At 40.5% G+C, this 21,530-nt stretch overlaps 1 protein-coding gene across 1 annotated transcript in view; it reads right to left on the bottom strand.

Moving 5' to 3' along the window:
- Positions 1 to 21,530, bottom strand: part of OTOGL (otogelin like) — a 150,556-nt gene that overhangs the window by 12,415 nt on the left and 116,611 nt on the right. The window contains exons 43-54 of the mRNA XM_069957158.1: positions 20,546 to 20,687; positions 16,927 to 17,112; positions 14,943 to 15,155; positions 11,922 to 12,023; positions 10,777 to 10,884; positions 9,882 to 9,983; positions 9,700 to 9,804; positions 6,151 to 6,191; positions 5,530 to 5,593; positions 5,102 to 5,280; positions 2,832 to 2,936; positions 1,091 to 1,210 (exon numbers count right to left, since the gene is read on the bottom strand). Coding sequence (XP_069813259.1) covers positions 1,091 to 1,210; positions 2,832 to 2,936; positions 5,102 to 5,280; positions 5,530 to 5,593; positions 6,151 to 6,191; positions 9,700 to 9,804; positions 9,882 to 9,983; positions 10,777 to 10,884; positions 11,922 to 12,023; positions 14,943 to 15,155; positions 16,927 to 17,112; positions 20,546 to 20,687 — 1,467 coding nt within the window. The remainder of the gene's footprint in view (positions 1 to 1,090; positions 1,211 to 2,831; positions 2,937 to 5,101; positions 5,281 to 5,529; positions 5,594 to 6,150; positions 6,192 to 9,699; positions 9,805 to 9,881; positions 9,984 to 10,776; positions 10,885 to 11,921; positions 12,024 to 14,942; positions 15,156 to 16,926; positions 17,113 to 20,545; positions 20,688 to 21,530) is intronic.

Below are 21,530 nucleotides of genomic sequence, written 5' to 3'. Positions count from 1 at the left end.
TATGTGCTCAATATCTTTGATCCTCTAAACTTTAACTTTTATTTTATTTTATTTTTTGCAACTTTAACTTTAGTACTTGAGGGGTGGCACCATATGGAACGACCAACTGCGGCTGCAGCAGTAGCTTTACATAGGGGAAAAAGATGTTTTATTATGTCGCACAAGGCGTGGGAGAGGGGTGGTAACTTGTCATTTGGGCAGGGACGAGTTGCGGCTCTCTGTCTCTCAGCGCACAGTGCGGAAATGATTAACAGGCAGAGAGACCTGTTATTGGCTTCTATGCCTCTGTCAATCATCCCCACACTGTGAGTTATTGATTATCTAAACTACAAAAACATCATGTGATTTAGTTTTACTAAAACTGTCTAAGTGCAAACTTAGACTAGATAATCTTTAAATGTGCCAGATTGATCAGGCTGTCTGACAAATCTGTCACACTTAAAAACTGTCTAGTTTTTTTGTGCAAAGTTTACACCATTTAGTAATTGGCCTAAAGTCCACCAGAATTTTCAGCTAGATTCAGGTTAATTTTTTGGTACAAAATAAACCACGCCCCATTTTTGCATTACCAAACCCCTTTTCGTACCAGGAGGAAAAGTGTCTGAAAGTAATGGAAAAGTTTCTAAAATGCATAATAAATGCAGAGAAAAGTTATGTGCACCACTTTTTCAAACAAAATTCTGTCAGAGTCACATTAGTAAATCTGGGCCACAGTGTCTGCAATGTACACTTTTTAGGTGCACTACATTTGGAGTATACATTGGAATACCAATAGAAGAATACTATAATGAGCTGTGCCTATTCATTTTCATAGTCAGCACGTCAATAAGAAATGAAATAATGTCTTTGTGACCTGCTAGATGTACTTAAGGACTGTAATTTAAAAACCATGCTACAATATGTACTATATATGGCAAATCATTTCTTACTTAAAAGAGGACAGACCGTGGAACATCCTGTTGGGCAGTTCTTTTTGAATATTAAGACCAAGCTAAAAGCACAATTCTTTGCACAAAGACATGAAATACAATATTCACAGTAAATTGTAGTGGCTTAAACCATGCATGTCTTTAAAACTGACAACACAAACCTTTAGACATTCACTGCTATTAAAAGGAGGGCAGACAACACTAGAACCCAGAATCATGGCACCTACGGCAGTCTTTGTACACTCATACTTAGTGCAGTTGGAAATCCATGAGTCGCCCACCTATAAGACAAATAAAATGTTGATCAATTGTTTCCCATACATGTATGTGATTGTGCATGTTAAAAATAATACATGTGAGTATAAGAAAGTGGCATAAATGCTTCCAATAGGCACTGTCACTTTTAAAATTTTGATATGTCCTGGTATGCAGTGGTTAATACCTACAGTACTTAGAAATGGTCAAAGGAAGAACAACTGGTGAACCATCCATAAAAAATCATGAGTATCCACAGCCTACTCAGGAGTATGGGATGCAAAGGCTAGCTAGTCTGGTCCATTTGTGCTACTGTAGCACACTGTCAGAGACCAGGCAGTGTGGGGCCACCCATGCCATCTCTAGCAGCCGGCCTTGCTGAGGGCGCATCGGTGTCCATTCATTATGCTGTAGCCGGGAATGCCTGCCAGGGGCGGATTAACTTTACCATAGGTCCCGGGCTGTTCACCAAGCCTGGGCCCCCCCCACCTCACTGTAACTATGGCAGCACTAGCCTGGCGTTTATAGTACAGGACAGATAATGTCATGATGTCCTGATTTGTGCAAAATTGCCATAAAAAAACAGTGAATCATGCAATTCATGGCGGAAGTGTAGCCAGGAGACAGTACACCACTGAAAGTATAAGTCTTTTTGGGTGGTCATGGGGCCCCCAGGAGCTCAAGGCCCTGGACTGCCTCCCGAAACGCCCCTATTATAATCCATTACTGCTGCCTGCCCCCAGCTGAGCGGCACAGCTGATCTGTGTCTTGCTAAAGTGATTGGCGGCCATTACTGCCAGTGAATATGTGTGCTGGGTCTGGAGTCTCACCCCCAATCACGCCTGGGGCTGGTACTACAAGCCCCATAGGTATCCTCCCCATTCAGTTGTCCCTTGCCTGCGATAGTGCCTAGTTTACTAGTGTATCTTGACCTAGTGTTATCTCCTGCATTGCTTTTCTCGTTATCTGACTTCTGGCTCTTTACTATTCGACTACCCTCTTGGATTCTGTATTGTACTGCACTGTGTTATTCACCCGGATCTCTGCCTTATTGTGTGTACTGTATGTGTGTTTGTCTTGTTTTGCTCTGTGTGGCACTTAGTTGAGAACAGGGTTTGCCATCCAGTTGTCCGTTGCCATTTAGGGCTTCTGTGGCAAGTAGCAGAGAGAGCAGGGCAGGTGCCAGCTTCAGGGCTCACCTGTCCTTGTGTCATCCTGTCCCTATCCTAACACACACATTGCTTAAGATTTAAAGTCTGTCAATCAAGCATGCAATAAAAAAATAATTGGTAGGGGTTACATTGTTGGGCCTTCAACAAACTGTTGTGCTTGCTCAAAAGGCAGTGCTCCTAGATCTCCTTTATAGAAGTGGGTACACATGCATGGCCACTTTCCATGAAAATAAATGGAACAGATAGAATAGTGCAATAATGCAAACATTTACCAATGGCAACACCGCAGGTATAGTAGATACTGTATAGTAAATAAATTATATAGAACATTTTATATTACATACTAGTTAGTAATATGAAATATAGTATACAGTTGGTTTTTAACATATTATATTATATGATGTAATTTCATTGCTATAGAAAAAAAGTACAATATACTGTATAGGAGATCCATATGTTTTCTTTTTCAACTTACCTCATATATAGAAAATGTTCCATTGTGACTGTAAAAAGTGCATGATACATTTTTGCAGGTTCCGCAGCACATTTGATGGTTTGATGATGGGACATAAACTTGATTCTATATATTCAGAACATGGAAAAGTTAGTACTTGTATTTTGTACATTGTGCATGTATTTTGGTTTGGTAAGACCATTAGGTGCACTGCCCCGCCCCCATAGCATTGATTCGCCCTGCACATGGCCGGCCTGCTCCATTGATTTTAATTAAAAAGGGGTGCGCAGGGGCGGGCAGTGCTCCTAACAGATGCCCCAATGCTTCAAACAATCTTACTGGACCATGGAGCAATCAAATTACTGTATTAGCGCTGAGGATAAATGTAAGAGACATACCTTCCTCCCCAGTGTCTCCTGTGAAATAGATTTGTCTTGGTTTCTTGAATGGTACAAGGCTATAGGCTGGTTCATGATGGGCGGTATCGGACTGGGGTATCTGGGGCCCACCAGAGGAAATTATCCTGGGGGCCCACCAATGAAGAACCAGTGAGACATAACATGGCAGTCAGTGTTTGTGCAGGTTCTAAAGCTGGGGGCCAGTCCAACACTGATGATGGGGTATGTTTCACAGAGGATGATGTCCTCTTACTGTGATATAACAACCTTCTAAAGCTACTACCAGTAGCAATCTGTTACTGAAAGGCAGGTTACCTTGCCTTATTCAGTGTGCATTCTCACGTGAATGCTTGCTTTTGGTGTATGCTGTCTAAACCCCTCAGCGGACATGCAACAGATTTTTTATCACCGTCAGCATGCCCCAGCATACTTTTCCCCTGTATACAGCTCCCCTGTATTTGTATGTAAGTGGATGGCCACCATTTAATGGCAAATAATGGGCGTTATTTTAAAACAATGACCATTCATAAAGAGGAGGGAGGCGGAAGGAGGGGTAAGGCGTGCCAGAGTGCAGCACTCTGTCATGCCTTACACAACTCCTGTCACGCCTCAAACAACTCCTGTTTGACTCTTTATACAGTAAAAGATGTGATTTTGTGCATAATCCACTGCATGGACAAATTACCAAAAGGCACCATGCTCACTAGGGGACTGCCAGCTACAGCACACTGTCAGCACCTTAGGTAGGGCCCAGGACCTGAAAGATTCCCTTTAAGGCTTCATGCAAAATTAAATAGGATACACAAATACTCCTTAAATGTCTTTCCTTTCTGAAACACCACTTTGAATGTGATTTGTAGCTACATTTGAAAATGCAAAGGTATATACAAAAAAAAATGTAGGGATCACTAGATGAAAAAAACATAAAGAAATGTCTAACAAATTATGATAAACTTTTTTAGTTCATTGTCACTTGCTGCTTTAGTTTGTGGCTGTAGTCTGGACCACCTCCTGCAGCAACTATAAGTCAGTCTAGACTACATAGGTTTTAAATGTTCCTGTAAAAGGGGTTGGCCACTTTATAGTAAAATAGTTCAGTGTACAGTATTAGTAAGTGTACTCACAGCATTTACTGACAGCAGCTCCCTGTGTACCTTATAGAGCTAAAATCAGACTCCCCTCCTCCAGGCTGTGCTGCCCTGCTCTGTGGTAAGTCTGTCCTTAAGATGGCTGACATGAAGGAGCATGTGACTATGCCCTGCCCCCAGTGTCCTCTATAGGCATTTACAGGCTCAGTGGTGGACACTGGCGGTGGGGCACCGTCACATGCTTCTCCATGTTGGCCATCCTATAGACAGAATTACCACAGAGTAGGGCAGCACAGTCTGGAGGAAGGGAGTCTGATATTAGCTCTATGAGGTACATAGGCAGCCCCTGTCAGTATATACAGTGAGTACACTTACTAAGGCTGGGTTCACACTATGTATATTTGAGGCTGTATTTGGTCCTCATGTTAGGTCCTCATAGCAACCAAAACCAGTAGTGGATTGAAAACACAGAAAGGCTCTGTCCACACAATGTTGAAATTGAGTGGATGGCCGCCATATAACGGTAAATAACTTCCATTATTTCAATACAACAGCCGTTGTTTTAAAATAACAGCACATATTTGCCATTAAATGACGGCCATCCACTCAATTACAACATTATGTGAACAGAGCCTTTCTGTGTTTTCAATCCACTCCTGGTTTTGGTTGCTATACAGCCTCAAACATACAGCCTCAAATATACGTAGTGTGAACATAGCCTAATACTGTACACTGAACTATTTTACTATAAAGTGGCCAACCCCTTTACATTCTATACATATAGCTTATACAGACTAATACTTACAGATGCACAGTTCTTGGAGCAGTTAACTGTCAAGGTTTCCACGGCATAAAATCCAGTTACTGGATCTTTTTCATGTAAGCATTTTACAGTGTAACAGGTCTCCCCATTCAGATACTCGATTAATGACTGACCAGGGTGCAGCACAGTCATTCCCTGATATACACATACTTCTTCCTTTTCTAGAAAATAAAAAAACAACATAATAAAAAATCACAGCCAACATGCTTTGACCAACAGAGGGGGGCTTTCAGGGGCCCTATTGCATCCAAAAGCCCCAACCTGGGTCATTCTGGTTATGCTGTATACACAAATCATAAAGAAAAGGACAGCAGAGTACAACAAAAATATTACAACTTCTAATATATTTCCATTTAGGATAAATATTTTGCATAGTAGAAATAGATAGTACTGTAAAGAAGATGAATTACCACATATGTAAATATTGCATCCACATGGGCTATGTTGAATCGTATCAAGCCTCCGAAACTCTCCCTGTATGATATAAAATTATTTTAAATATTATTAAAGAGTTTCAGCAATGTATGATGTTAAGTCATTAACTGTGGTCATGATTCCCCTGACATTTCCAACATAAGGCTAGATTCACATGTACCGGATCCGCAGCGAAGACATACAGTGTGGTTGACATCCTGCTGGCAGTATGTAAGCTGCAGCCCCATTAACCCCCGTCGGAGCATACATTACCTGCTTCACGCTCCAGCTTGCTTCAGGGGCTCCCGGCATCTGGACAGCTCAGCCAATCAGTGCACTGCGGTGGTGCGGTGAACTGATTGGCTGAGCAGGTTTTCCAGCCAGGAACCCCCAAAGCAAGCCTGAGCACGGAGCAGTTACAGTATGATCCGCCCAGCAGGGGGTTAACAGGGCTGATGCTTACATATTTGCAGCAGGATGGCAAGGGATCCGCACAGGATTTTGCAGCGAATTCGCAGTGTGAAATTCACTGTGGATCCAGTACATGTGAATCCAGCCTAAAGCAGCTATCAGACATATCTCTATGTATCAAGTATTAATTCTCAATATATACTTACCAGCCCACATTCCATGAGGGTGTCATTTACACAGCTACATTCTGTAACAAAAGAGAAAACATTCATGTTATAAGAGCAAACTGGCTAAAAGTATTGTAGTACGGCGAGAGGAAGTAAAAGTGTTGTACAGGTTTTCAAATAAAAAAAAAAAAACATATCGATCGCATACTGCCAAAATATATTATTTATCTGCTGATCAAAGACTCTGGGATAGACATGTTGGGTTTTGCATAGAGTACAATGAAGCATTAAACAGTATTGCAATTCCTTATGTTTTAATTAAGGGCTTATTCCCACATCCCGTAAATTACAGGCCCTACAAACTGGGAAGCCCTGTCATGGAGTGTTTCATGATGTATCCTGCATGATGTATCAATATCATGCCGCTAGAGGGGGAAACTCTTTTTTAATCTCTGCAGCACTGTAGTGACAGAGCTGCACGGCTGTTTCATTACAGTGCCGCAGAGATTCAAAGAGTGTCCCCGCTCCTGGCATGGTATTGATACATTATGCCAGGCAGGGAAACATTCCATGACAGGGCTTCCCCGTCCATGGGGCCTGCAATTTATGGGACGTGGGAATAAGCCCTTAGGATTTATTTAGTTCTGGATTGATGGAGTTAGCTTTATTATCCCCTTTAAGACAGATTAATGCAATGTTCCTCCCCGCCTTCTAAGAGCCATAACGCTTTTCACCTACAGGGCTGGTTGAGGTGTCATTTTTTGCACCATGATCTCTAGTTTTTATTAATATCATATTAAAAATTTTGATTGCTTTTTATTAATTTTTTTTGTGATATATAATTTAATAAAATCAGCAATCCTGGTGCATTTTTTTTCCCCATTTCCACCGTTCACTGTGTGGGAACAATAATGTTATATTTTAATAGAACAGACTTTTATTCACTGTAAAATATGCAATCATTATACTATACTATTATGCTATGCCATAGCATAGATCAGTGTTATCATCGATCTATGTATAGAGCCTGCCTGAGAGCAAGCTCTACACATAAATCGCCTATCAGACAGGACAGAGGTAAGGAGCTTACCCCCGCCTGTCGGCACATGCGGTCGGAACCTGCGGGGATCCCGATCACTCAGTGGCAGATGCTTGATCTGTCACTGAGCACCAGGAAGCCCCGTCAGTGTCAGGAACGTATATATACATTCCTATTGCACTGGGTATGTACAGTAGGGACGTATATATACAAATTAAAGACAGGAAGGGGCTTATGAGGGAGTTTGATTAAAGGGGAATAGTCTAAGTGTATTGTAGATAGGTGGTGGGAGGATTTATCAAGATAGACTTATCTATACCTCCAATATCTATTATGTGAAACCAAAATATGGTCATAAAATAAGGCTGTGAAATGTGAAAGAATGTATGTGCAGATATCGCAAAAACTAATTTTTTTTTACAATGTATACACAGGTAGCTGTTTAACCCTTTGAGGACCAGGCCCAAAATGACCCAGTGGACCGCGCAAATTTTGATCATTGCGCTTTTGTTTTTCCCTCCTCCCCTTCTAAGAGCTCCAGCACTTTCATTTTTCTATCTACAGGCCATGTAATGGCTTGTTTGTTACAGGAATAGTTGAACTTTGTAATGGCGTCTTTCATTTCACCATAACATGTATGACGGAATCCCAAATATATTATTTATGAAGATATAAATAGGTGAAATCGTAAAAAAGAATGCAATATGGTAACGTTTGGGGGGTTCCTGTGTCTGCGTAATGCACTATATGGTAAAAGCGACATGATACTATTACTCTATAGGTCAGCCCTAACACAACCATATGCAGGTTACACAGATTCTCTAATGTTATATATATTTTTTTTATTAAATCCTTTTTTTTTGGCAATTAGTTAATAATATAATGGGCCTATTGTGACGCTTATAACGGTTTAATTTTTTCCCCTATGGGGCTGTATGGGGCGTCATTTTTTCCGCCATGACCTCTAGTTTTTATTAATACCATATTTGTGAAGATCGGACTTTTTGATCACTTTTTATGATTTTTTATATATATACATATATATATATATATATATATATATAATGTAACATAAAATGGGTAATCCGTGCATTTTTTCCCTCTTTTCGTCTACGCCGTTTACCGTTCGCAATGACGCTTATTATATTTTAATAGATCGGACAATTACGCACGCTACGGTATATTATATGTTTAGTTATTTATATATTTTTATATGTTTTATTTATATAATGGGAAAGGGGGGTGATTTCAACTTTTATTGGGGGAGGGGTTTTGGGGTAGTGTAATAGTGTTTTTAACTTTTTTTTTTTTACACATTTGAAGTCCCTTTGAGGGACTTTTACATTCAATACTTTGATTTATACACTGATCATTGCTATGCCATAGGCATAGCATTGATCAGTGTTATCGGCGATCTGCTCATTGAGCCTGCCTGTGCAGGCTTAGTGCAGCAGATCGCCGATCGGACCGCATGGAGGAAGGTGAGAGACCTCCGGCGGTCCGTTTTAACCCCCAATAAGGGGTTAATGACACGCGGCTGCGCGATCGCTGCAGCGTGTCATTACCGGTGAGGTCCCGGCTGATGATTGCAGCCAGCCCCCACCTGCTGTGAAGCGTGCTCCGCTCCGGAGCGCGCTTCATAGCCGGAGAAACACCCGGGACGTAGAGTTACATCCAAGGTCGTCTGGTGACAGACTTCCATGACATAACTCTACGTCCTGGGTCGTCTAGGGGTTAAAAAAAAAAGTTAGATTTATTTCTTACTATACAGCTGTATTTTGCTTTTACTGTGTGTGGACCTGGCCTTAGGTCGTATCCGTGTTTTACTGGTAGATCTAGGGTGGCATCCAACTTCTGCAGCCACAGGGAATAAAACGCCAAGCGTTCAGGTTGGGATAACCTTGCCAAACCTGAACATTTTGACAGGGCCGCTCAACACTAGTCACCACCTATCATTATTAAACTGCCCATGAAAGAGTGAACTGTTTCCAGATGCTTAGTTATGAGTGGTGGTAGTCCCTACAAAAATTACTTGAATAAATATGTATGGCATACATTGTCACCTATGGCATCCTGTAATATAAAGGGTATGTGTTCTGCTGTGACTATTGAGACTCCCCTCCATTCTGGATGTGGAAAAAGTGTGAAACTACTGGTAGTGTCTTATTTCATATAAAGTCTGTCTTTTGTAACAATGCTATGTAATTTTCTTTTTTTCTGAGGTTTTATTGGAAAATTATGTTAGACCTCCAGCCATTAAAAGTAGCTATTGCTAGGCAAGGTATTTGATCAGCCATTGTACCGGAATGTACAATTGTTATTTAAAATCGCTTCAAATATTACTTTATTACTCATGTATTGTACTCTCATAATGTGCTATTATATAAAGTCAATGGGGTATGTGGAGATGTATTATAAGTTATAACAGATCAAATAAATCAAGACATTCATCATATCCATTATGAATCTTGTAAGAAAAGAAATCATGACTTCTGTATACATACACAATATTATATCATAAATAACCAAATACAGATGCCCATACTAACCACAGTACCAGTCTGGGCAGCAATTTCCATCCGACGTCTTTTTGACTAATTGGAACTCAGGAGGACACGTCAGCTGTGGTGAAGTGCAAAGTTTTTCATCACATACTAGATCAAAGAACAAAACAAGGATTAAAAAATTTATTTTTACGCATTAGTTAAAAAAGTAACACAAAAAATCTTACCACAAATGTATTGAGGGCAGCACTGGTTAGTAGTATTCAAATCCACTGTAAGGATTTCTTTATCTGTGCAAATCGGAGCAGGTTCTCTACAGGATTCACAAACTACAAGTATAAAATAAACTATTATTATTGCATGTGTACTATCTTACCAAATAAGTGCAGTGTTTCTGTTATCTAATCCCATAGATCTTTTGAAGGGAACATGTCAGTAGGTTTATACTGTCTTAAATGAGGGCAGCATAAACTAGTGACAGAAATGCTGAACAGATCTGTGTATTACTTACAACACTTACATCAGCCATTCTCCTAATATGCAGGAGAATAGGAATCTTGCCACACCCCCTCCCCCCCTCCAGCTGCTGATTGACAGGTGACTGCCTATACACAGCATGGACAGATAACTGCTAATCAGCAGCTGAGTTTTCTTCTTCTAATGAATATCTAGGACTACTGGGCTCATGCAAATAATGGAGAAGACTACTTATTGTCCATGTTATTCAGGAGGATATCTCAGAATCAGCTGCACAGAACAATGTAAGTGATACATTATTCTGTTCCGCTTCTGCAAATGCACAATGTGGAGCAGTGGGGGGCATTCTTCAAGATCTGTAATTACCCATGTGGCGCTACACTGGATTTACACCTGTGTGTAAATTTGGTGCACACGGAGGTCATACCCCTTCACCCAATGCCGTGTCCCCTGCCTTGCCACTGCTACTAGCACTTTACTTAATACATTTTTTTCTATTGGCGCTATACTGCACAGAAGCACACCAGTTATATTGTGTTTGCCTACATATTACAGCTAGTATAAACAATAGACACCTTCACAGTGGAGTGCATAATCCCTGTGAGCAATGGTGTAAGATTTGTAAGAGTCTGAGAATCAACTTACCACAGATGTAGGAGAAACAGCAAGAGTCCTCTTGTCTAACCTGTGCTAAAATCTGGTCTTGTCTGCATTCTGGGTATGTTACTGCTGGACAAGCAGATGGGTCACAGACTGTAAAAAAAAAATAGATTTTTTTTTTTGTATAGTATGGTATAGTATGGTGTATAGTGACATACAGTTGACAGAACTATCTTTGATCCTTTCCATGTGAAGGGGTTTTCAAGGCATACATATTGATGGCTTATCCTCAGGATAGGCATGCCATTGATCAGCTATTCAGCAGAGCGACAGCAGCTGGATTTACACAGTGAACAGACCTGGAAACAAATGAAAGCTCTATTCACTGTGTGGTAGCCATGCCGGGATACTGTAGTGAATGAAGCGATGGCAACATAGGCCAATACGCTCCTCCTTCTTGACACTGTCCACTGATACTGTAATAAAAGGGTGTTTTTTCTTAAATGAACATATGGGGGAGGGAAATTTGTCAAAAGTGCACCTGGCATATGTCGGGATAAAGGCACAAATTTTCCCCAACGTATACGGTTTGCCTAATAGTTTATTTAGTTGGCTTCTATAATATACAAAAAAATTAAATATACTGTAGATGATAAAAGAAATAATGACACATACCCAATGTACAATTTGTAACAATTACTCACATTTCCTTCAGGGTGCCTTCACACACAGTGGATCCGCAGCGGATTTCACGCTGCAAATTCGCTGCGAAATCCGCTGCAGATCCAGTGCTCGACATCCCGCTGTGTGTATGTAAGTTAACCCCAGGGCGGATGGATCATACATTACCTGCTCCACAATCTGGCTTGCTTCAGGGGTTCTCGGCGGAACGTCCCGCTCGGCCAATCAGTGGCTGAGGCGGGGCAACGCACTGATTGGCTGAGCGGGACGAGCAGATGCCGGAAACCCCTGAAGCAAGCCGCAGCGCGGAGCAGGTAATGTATGCTCCATCCGCCATGGGGTTAACTTACATACACGGAGCAGGATGTCAATCCCGCTGCGAGTATGCATTCTCATTGAGATGAAAAGGCATGGGATCATCAGCGGATTTCGCTGCGAGTTCGCAGCGTGAAATCCGCTGTGGAGCCGATGTGTGAAGGCACCCTCAATGTTTTACCTAACATACTTACCACAATGCAGGTGTGGGCAGCAGGTCACTGGGCTGTATTCAGCAACCAATCTCTCTCCGCTTTTACATTTTACAGCTTTTTCACATAACGTTGTATTACAGTCTGTAAAAAGGTTAAAATAAAGTCTAAACTACAGCAAATATATATACAAAATAGTGTACAATCATTTTTTTGCCATAGGCTTATTATTGGATGATACTGCCTGACATAAGGTAAATTGTTTGCAATATATAAACAATGAAGAAAAGTATAGGATCCATGTATATAGTTAAAATTATAGGGTTTACAAAGTTAAATATTTTTGCAAATACATTTATTAAAGCAAACTTGCCTCCTTCTCCTGTTTCATCCCCTTGTTGAGAGCTTGTTGTCTAGGTTATTAACCACCACTCTGCTCTAAAAGCAGTGGTCCACCGCTTTTAGAGCACACTGGTGGTCAGTAACTGGTATATCAGAAAAATGAGGTAAGTTTGCTACATGGATGTATTTATAAGCATATTTCAAAAGTTTTGATTGGCTGGGGTCAAAGGGGGAGATTTATCAAAGGGTGTAAAATTTAAACTTGTACAAACTGCCCACAGCAACCAATCAACGCTCAGCTTTCAGCTGAGCTGTGATTGGTTGCTGTGGACAGTTTACACCAGTCTATATTTTACACCTTAATAGGCTGGGTTCACACTACGTATATTTCAGTCAGTATTGTGGTCCTCATATTGCAACCAAAACCAGGAGTGGATTAAAAACACAGAAAGGCTCTGTTCACACAATGTTGAAATTGAGTGGATGGCCGCCATTTAATGGCAAATATTTGCTGTTATTTTAAAACAACGGCTTTTATATTAAAATAATGGCAGTTATTTACCGTTATATGGCAGCCATCCACTCAATTTCAACATTGTGTGATCAGAGCCTTTCTGTGTTTTTAATCCACTCCTGGTTTTGGTTGCAATATGAGGACTGACTGAAATATACGTAGTGTGAACCCAGCCATAGGCTATGTTTACACTGCGTATGAGTCCGGCCGCATTTCATACGCCGCCGTACATGTGCGGCTGAAACTACGGGCGTGGGAAAAATCGACATGTGGCCGGATGCGTACGAACCGCGAACATACACCCGTAGTACAGTTACGCTTCCCTAGCTTGTTTCGAAGTGATCTGAAAGAGGTCATTTTCTTGGAAATCTTCGCCCAGCCCAATAAAACTCACAGAACCTTTTGGATCAAAAAATCAAGTTAAATTTGGCTGAACAGATCTGTGTATTACTTACATCACTTACATCAGCCATTCTCCTAATATGCAGGAGAATAGGAATCTTGCCACACCCCCTCCCCCCCTCCAGCTGCTGATTGACAGGTGACTGCCTATACACAGCATGGATAGATAACTGCCAATCAGCAGCTGAGTTTTCTTCTTCTAATGAATATCTAGGACTACTGGGCTCATGCAAATAATGGAGAGGACTACTTATTGTCCATGTTATTCAGGAGGATATCTCAGAATCAGCTGCACAGAACAATGTAAGTGATACATTATTCTGTTCCGCTTCTGCAAATGCACAATGTGGAGCAGTGGGGGGCATTCTTCAAGATCTGTAATTACCCATGTGGCGCTACACTGGATTTACACCTGTGTGTAAATTTGGTGCACACGGAGGTCATGCCCCTTCACCCAATGCCGTGTCCCCTGCCTTGCCACTGCTACTAGCACTTTACTTAATAAATTCTTTTCTATTGGCGCTATACTGCACAGAAGCACACCAGTTATATTGTGTTTGTCTACATATTACAGCTAGTATAAACAATAGACACCTTCACAGTGGAGTGCATAATCCCTGTGAGCAATGGTGTAAGATTTGTAAGAGTCTGAGAATCAACTTACCACAGATGTAGGAGAAACAGCAAGAGTCCTCTTGTCTAACCTGTGCTAAAATCTGGTCTTGTCTGCAAGTGGATTAAATTTGGCTGAAATAAGTACTTTGTACGGGACCGCATGGAAATCCACGGCCGTGAGTTGGAACATTTCTGTCCTCAAACAATGGTCTTGTTCATTTTTCACGGCGCCGCATACGATCCGGCCGTAAGCTCATACGTAGTGTGCATTGTGCGGGCGTATATCGTATACTTTCAAGTGAACGCATCAACCTCAAAACTACGTGCGTATATTCGCGGTTTGCACTACAGCCGGACTCATACACAGTGTGAACATAGCCTAAAATAAATCTCCCCCAAAGTGTTCACACTGCCACTGATCTAGAGAACAAGCCAGGAGAAATACACACCCAGCGCATTCTATGCCGCCTCTGTGTCACGTGACCAAGACAGACTCCCTATGTAAATCTATGTAGCAGCATTTTACTGATCGTTAGCAGTCTGAACACTCAGACCCTGACCAATAAATACTTGTGTTATGTCTCTCTGACATATCAAAAGTTTTTTGTTTTTTTTATATATGACAGGTACACTTTAAAAAGGTAGGCCACTTTATAGTAAAATAGGTCAGTACAAAGTATTAGTCACTGTACTCAATGTATATACTGACAGCAGCTCCCTGTGTACCTCATTTAGGTAAAATCAGACTCCCCTCCTCCAGGCTGGGCTGCCCTGCTCTGTTTTATTTCTGTCCATAAGATGGCCGACATGGAGGAGCATGGGACCATGCTCCGCCCCCTGTGTCCTCCATTGACATATACAGACTCAGTGGTGGACACTGGGGGGGGGCATGGTCACATGCTCCTCCATGATGGCCATTTTATGGACAGAAACACCACAGAGTAGGGCGGCACAGCCTGGAGGAGGGGAGTCTGAGATTATCTCTTTGAGGTATACAGGGGGCTGTTGCAAGTGAGCTATTTTACTATAAATTGGCCAACCCCTTCAAGGATTAAAATCACTCTAATAAGGCTTACCATGTAAGGCTTGACATAATCCAAAACATTTTAATATACAGCAAAGAGACTAAAGTTAAATACTGTAAAACATACCAAAGTAAAAAAAATATGTAGTTTCGTGGACTTACATACCACACACTTTTTTTGGACAGCAAGCCCCTTCTTCAATGACATGGATAAGCACCTCACCCTCCCGATTACAGACTGGCTCTGGTTGGTGGCTGCAGTCAGGTGCTATGGACACCACAGTTCCATTCGCCAAACACTTTGACAGGCAGCATTTATTGGCTGATGAATGCCAGATCTCTCCAGGTGAATGGGGGCGCCCTTCATTATCAGTACAAGCTAAGTGATGAATACAGAAAATACCGTAGTAACATTAAGTAACAGTAAGATGTTTCTCTATGTAAACAAAAATGAAAAAAAGCTGAGATACTCAATGAGTGTGATTTTTTGAATATTAATATTAGACTAATAAATATACCTATAGATATAGCTATAGATACATCCTACTAGATATAGTTAACTTTTATTATTTAACATCTATTTATTATTTTTTCTATATTTTTCATCAGTTTTCTGTTACATTAATTGTAAACATCATTATTAAAACAGAATGGCATATCAGCACTTCTAACTACAAGAGGCACCTGAGCAGCCACAGATTGCATGGGTGCGGCAGGTCAGAATAATTAAAAATCAACAAAACAGTGTGCTTACAGTACTTTACAGCTGCTGTATGCCCTGCAGGAAGTAGAGTTTTCTTTCTAGTTTGATTAGATGCTCTCTGTTGCCACCTCTGTCCATGTGAGGAGTTTTTTTTTTTGTTTGTTTTTTTTTAAGAAGTTTCTGTTTAATCTGTTTAACTTTCTGGCACTAGTTTAAAAAAAAAATCACAAAAACTGTCCTCACCTAGATGTCACTGTCCAAACTGGTGTATATGTTTGTAACATAACAAAGGTAGGAAACTGCACCGTGTCATCATTATGTTATTCTCTTGAAAATATTACAACCCCACTCTCAGCATCTTCACAAACGTTTTGTGCATGGCAGTAAAAAATGGCTTACATTTGATGTCTTAATTCATCTAAAAGAGGATCAATGGGGTTTAGGTCAGGGCTACTACCCAGTAAACTTCTTAAAGACCTAGTTCAGCAAGCCATAGTTTCATAGATCACACTTTAAACAAAGACAAAAGCTGAAATATGGTCTTCACCAAAGATTAGCCACATAATGGAAAGCTAAATTTTGCATATTTATATAAACAATAGCATTATACAGCATCTTATTGCAACTTAGTAAATCAATTCAAAACAGCCCCAATCACCCTACCGGATTTACTAAGAGCCCTTATTACACCAACAGATTTCCACAGATTGTTTCTTAAGACACAACTGCGAGAAGCTGACCTGTTATACTTACCGTGCCAAGCCTCAGCAACGTAATGGTGCGGAACCTGGCTCGGCAATCAATTACTAGAGGCTCCAGCAGCCCCTCGTAATCAAGTCCAGAATACATAGATCAGTGCAGTACATATGTACTGTATTGATCCCTATAAGCAATCAGTGCATTGCTCATAGGAGTTCCCTGGGGGGGACTACAAATTAGTGTTTAAAAAAAAAAAAAAAAAAGTTTTTTCATTAATATAATAAATTCCTCTTCATATAAAAATTTTAAATCACCCCCTTTTCCCATTTTAGAAATAAAAATAAATACAATTATTTGCTATCAATGTGTGTGGAATCGCCTGACTTAAATTATCACATTTTCTAACACAGTAAATGGCATAAATTAAAAAACCAAAAGATCATGGCACAAAAAATTATGTCTTAAATAGCTCCATAGACCCATCCGAATTGTCCGACTTAATAAATTATGTCATGTTCTCACACAGTTAAAGTCCCCACACACACAGATATTCATAGAAAAATGAAGTCTAACATTGCAAAGTACAATTTGTGTTGCAAAAAATAAGAACTTAGGTAAAAACTAAAAAGAGAGAAAAAAACTAAAAAGAGAAAAAAAATTACATTTTCTTGCCATTAAGGGGTATCAAGATAGAAATATAGATGTATCAAGACAGAAATATAACATTCTTGCAATTTAAAATACATACCACATTTTTCTTCGGGAATGCATAGCTCAGAATCTGTTCTGTGAAGAATGGTTCCTTTTTTGCACACACAATCTTCTCTTAAGTAGGAACAGGGGGACTCTTCATAATACCATTTATTTAAGCAGGTCTTCGCAGCACATGGTTGGACACAAGCTTTGTATTCCTTACCGTCTGGACATGGCAAAGCTGCACATACATATAAAGAACAGCATGAGGATATCTCTATTACACAACACAGTGCAGTGTGAAATGAGATTTTCACTGGAGTGCCCCTCTAACTGTATGTTATATGAAAATAATACTACTATCGTTACAGTAGAATCTGTATAATATGTGAACCACATAGACACTAATAAACAATTGAATAGGAAAGCAATGCCAAAAATTGTTAGCCTACTTTCTTGATTTAATTTTATTTAAAACTATCCAAATCATGCAAACCTGCCTTTTAAAAGATATTAGAGCCAATTCAAGCAGAGGTGCCGCTGCTAATAGAAGAGGTGGACACTGCCCTGCTCGGAAAGAGTTATGTATGTGGGAGTCTTTGTATGGGACTTTATTACTGTTAACTGCCTGGGAATGCAGCATAGCTCTCTGGCATCACTCTTTCAGGTAAGTTTATCAATTGTAGTAGGGGGGATCTATCATGTGCCTCTTTTGTACAGACACTCTTATGCCTGTAAGTAATGTATTTACAAGCAACACATTTAGCAAACAGTCCCACAATGTTTAGTGAATCGGTTGAATGTAAGTAGATGCTTAAATAGGTTAAAGTAACAAGAGATTGAATCTCCCTGCTGACCAAAAGTGTGCTCCAAGTTGAAGTCACACTGTACAACAAATTGCAACATTTAAAAAAAAGTTGGAGTATAAAGCCCCTATTACACAGGGGGATGGAGAGGAGCAAACAAATGCTGTCAGCGGGTAAGTGAAGGGGGGGCCGCGGGGAGCTGCGGGGGGCTGCCCGGATGATCGCTAGATCGTCCGGGCACCCCATAGAAGATAGCAGCAGTCTGCTGCCGCCGCTCTTATTCCACGGAACGACGTCAGTAGATCATTGCTATTTTAGTCATTTGTCTTTCAACATGTTGAAAGACAACAACAGACAGCGATCAGCCAACATCGTTCATCTTTGTTGTCTATTACACCAGACGATTATCGGCCATCATGGCCGTAATGGCCAATATCGGCTAGATGCTGTTGATAATCGTTTAGTGTAATAGCTCCTTGAGGCTATGTACCCACAATTGTTTTTCTTGTCCATTTATAACTTTTTAAAATTACCTCTGTCATTTTGAGTCCAAAATGACCGTTATTTTGCGGTTTGGCTGCCCATAAGAACAGTGACGGCTGTTGGTACATTATTCTAGTTTAGGGTCCACTTACACAGAAAGATTATCTGACAGATTATCTGCCAAAGATTTTAAAAGCCAGGAATGGATTTGAAAAGAGGAGAAATCTCAGGCTTTCCTTTATGACCTGATCTCTGTTTATTGTCTGTCTTGGCTTTGGCTTCAAATCTTTGGCAAATAATCTGTCAGATAATCTTTCTGTGTAAATGGACCCTTAGGCTGCGTTTACACAGACAGATTTATCTGACAGATTTTGGAAGCCAAAGCCAGGAATGGATTTGAAAAGAGGATAGATCCCAGTTTTTCCTTTATAGGAAGAGCCCGGCACTCACCAAGTAGATTATGCTTCTTTATTGTAGTGTAGCAAACATATGGTACAAGGACGCGTTTCGGCCAAGCATGGCCTTCATCAGCTTAGGGGTGTACACCCCTAAGCTGATGAAGGCCATGCTTGGCCGAAACGCGTCCTTGTACCATATGTTTGCTACACTACAATAAAGAAGCATAATCTACTTGGTGAGTGCCGGGCTCTTCCTAATATCTGAACATTTTTCTCACCTCGAGCACCACCGCCACGGAAGTGCCGTCTTCTACATATTTCTACAGTTTTTCCTTTATGACCTGATCCCTGTTTTATAGTCTGTTCCTGGTTTGGGCTTCAAAGATCTGTCAGATAAATCTGCCTGTATAAACGCACCATTAGGTGCACTGATTGCCCTTTGGATGTGTCTTTAATTGAAAAGTCCATTAAATGTAATAGTAAAAGGATGGTGAAAAAAAAAACTGTGAATAACTAAAAAATAACGTCCGCTGTTTGCAAGTCCGAAAATAATTGTCATGAACATTATTTGACATCCGTCTCAAAAGTCATCCGTCACTTAATACACTGTATACAAATGATGTATATAAATAATGTAATAAAGGACTTTTTTTTAACAAAAAGCAAGTGCCTTTACCCATTTTTTACTTAGAGTGAAAATTGCCTGAAAAGGATCCTTATTGGCAAAAAAATACTTTAACATTAATTGGGATTTCTAAAGAAACAAAAAGCTGCACACTTTTAAGCAATGAAGCTGCACAAATATTTCTGACAATTTGATGGACACTTCCATTCGTATATGCTCAGCAAATTCCCACCTTAGTTTAGTTAGTAACAATGATGAACCATTGTATTTGTTAACAACCTCATCAGTTTGGTGACTACTGACTGCCAAAGAGGTGTTGCCCAGCGAAAACATTTTTCTTTCACATCAACTGGTGTCAGAAAGTTATATAGATTTGTAATTTACTTCTATTTAAACATCCCAAGTCTTCCCATACTTATCAGCTGCTGTATGTCCTGCAGGAAATGTTGTTTTCTTTTCAGTCTGACACAGTGCTCTCTGTAGACATCTCTGTCCGAGACAGGAACTGTCCAGAGTAGAAGAGGTTTTCTATGGGATTTGCTACTGCTCTGTACAGTTCCTGACATGGACAGAGATGTCAGCAGAGAGCACTGTAATAAAGGAAAGTCCCGACACTCACCAAGTTCTTTTGTGTGCTTTATTGTGGTATTCACATCATACAGGTACAAAAGTAGGAGGACACGGAGTTTTGGCCTGTGGCCTTCATCACCTACTTTGGACCTGTATGATGTGAATACCACAATAAAGCACACAAAAGAACTTAGTAAGTGTCGGACTTTCCTTTATTGCTTGCTGGGACCAGTGCCTGCCACGAGCACCACCACTACAGCAGAGTGCCGTCTTACCTCTATACAGCAGAGAGCACTGTGTCTGAATGTAAATAAAACACCACTTCCTGCATGACATATAGTAGCTTTTAAGTATTGGAAGACTTGAGATTTTAAAATAGAAGTTAAAGGGGTTATCCAGCGCTACAAAAACATGGCCACTTTTCCCCCTCTCTTGTCTCCAGTTCAGGTGCGGTTTGCAATTAAGCTCCATTTACTTCAATGGAACGGAGTTTCAAAACCCCACGCAAACTGGAGACAACAGTAGGGGAAAAGTGGCCATGTTTTTGTAGCGCTGAATAACCCCTTTAATTACAAATCTATGTCACTTTCTGACACCAGTTGATTTACAAGAAAGAAAAATTTCGCTGGACAACCCCTTCAAAATCTGTCAAATGAAGTTGTACCTGGTATACTCCAAGAGTAAAATACTGCCTACATCACTGCATACATCCCTTATATAGTAAACAGTTGTGGGTATTTATCAAAAAGCAAGAAAATATTTTAAAAAATGTAATGACATCATATAACTTACAGCAGTAATCTTGTGTTCTCCATCTAATGCAGATATTGTGCTTACTGCATAGAGCTACATATGCAGAAAGGGCATCACATTCATAATTTAAAAAGTATGTACTGTTGATCCACATCTTCTCACAGAAATCTTGTGGAGAGACCTACAAATTAAATGATATAATAAACTGAACTTTAGCAATCCAAAGTATTCTACATAACATAACGTGTAACCTCTTCCCGACCCCCTCAATTTCAATTATCAGCTTCAATGTCCTTGCTCCACACCTTCTAAGGCCCATTGGGGAGAATTTATCAAAAGTGGTGTACCCATATGCAGTGGCATAGCTACCATAGAGGCAGGGTAGGCAGTTGCTATGGGGCCCATGCAGGAGGGGGGCCCGGGGAGAAGGTAAGAGCGTGTGTCCTTTTGCTTAACCCCTTATGTACTGCAGTGAGTAAGTGACCCAATGTTTACTTACATGCTGCAACACAAAAAAGAGTTAACAAGCAGAAGACAGAGAGAGGGGGGGGGGGACCCTTACAAATTTTTGCTATGGGGCCCCGTGAATCCTAGCTACGCCCCTGCCCATATGCCAGTTTTAAATAAAGCCCCATGCACGCCTCTTAGTAAATCCGGCGGATCTGTGGCTGCTGCATGGCGGACACAGGATACTACCTCAGCTCTGGAGCAGGTGTGCATGCCTCCTACCTGCTTTATCACACACCCCTGCCCACCCATTAGGTGACTAGGGTGTACATTGGAAAAAGGTCACACATTTTTGCACAAACTTAGTCTTTTGCACAAAAGTCCTTTCTTTACCATATAATGTAGGACACAAATATAGGTTGAAAATAAAAAGCAGTTGTACAAATATGTGGGACAATACCATAATTGATGTACTACATTTATTCAACATGTCAGTACAAATCCAAATTTGGGTAGTTTTTGTTTTGTTTTTTTACATTAAAAAAAACTATACTTTTTTTTTTATAAAGAATGCCCA

Source organism: Dendropsophus ebraccatus, chromosome 1 (assembly GCF_027789765.1).
Source record: "Dendropsophus ebraccatus isolate aDenEbr1 chromosome 1, aDenEbr1.pat, whole genome shotgun sequence".
Classification (NCBI taxonomy): Eukaryota; Metazoa; Chordata; class Amphibia; order Anura; family Hylidae; genus Dendropsophus; species Dendropsophus ebraccatus.
Note: the sequence above shows the minus strand (reverse complement) of the source record. Positions and strands in the feature narration are given on the sequence as shown.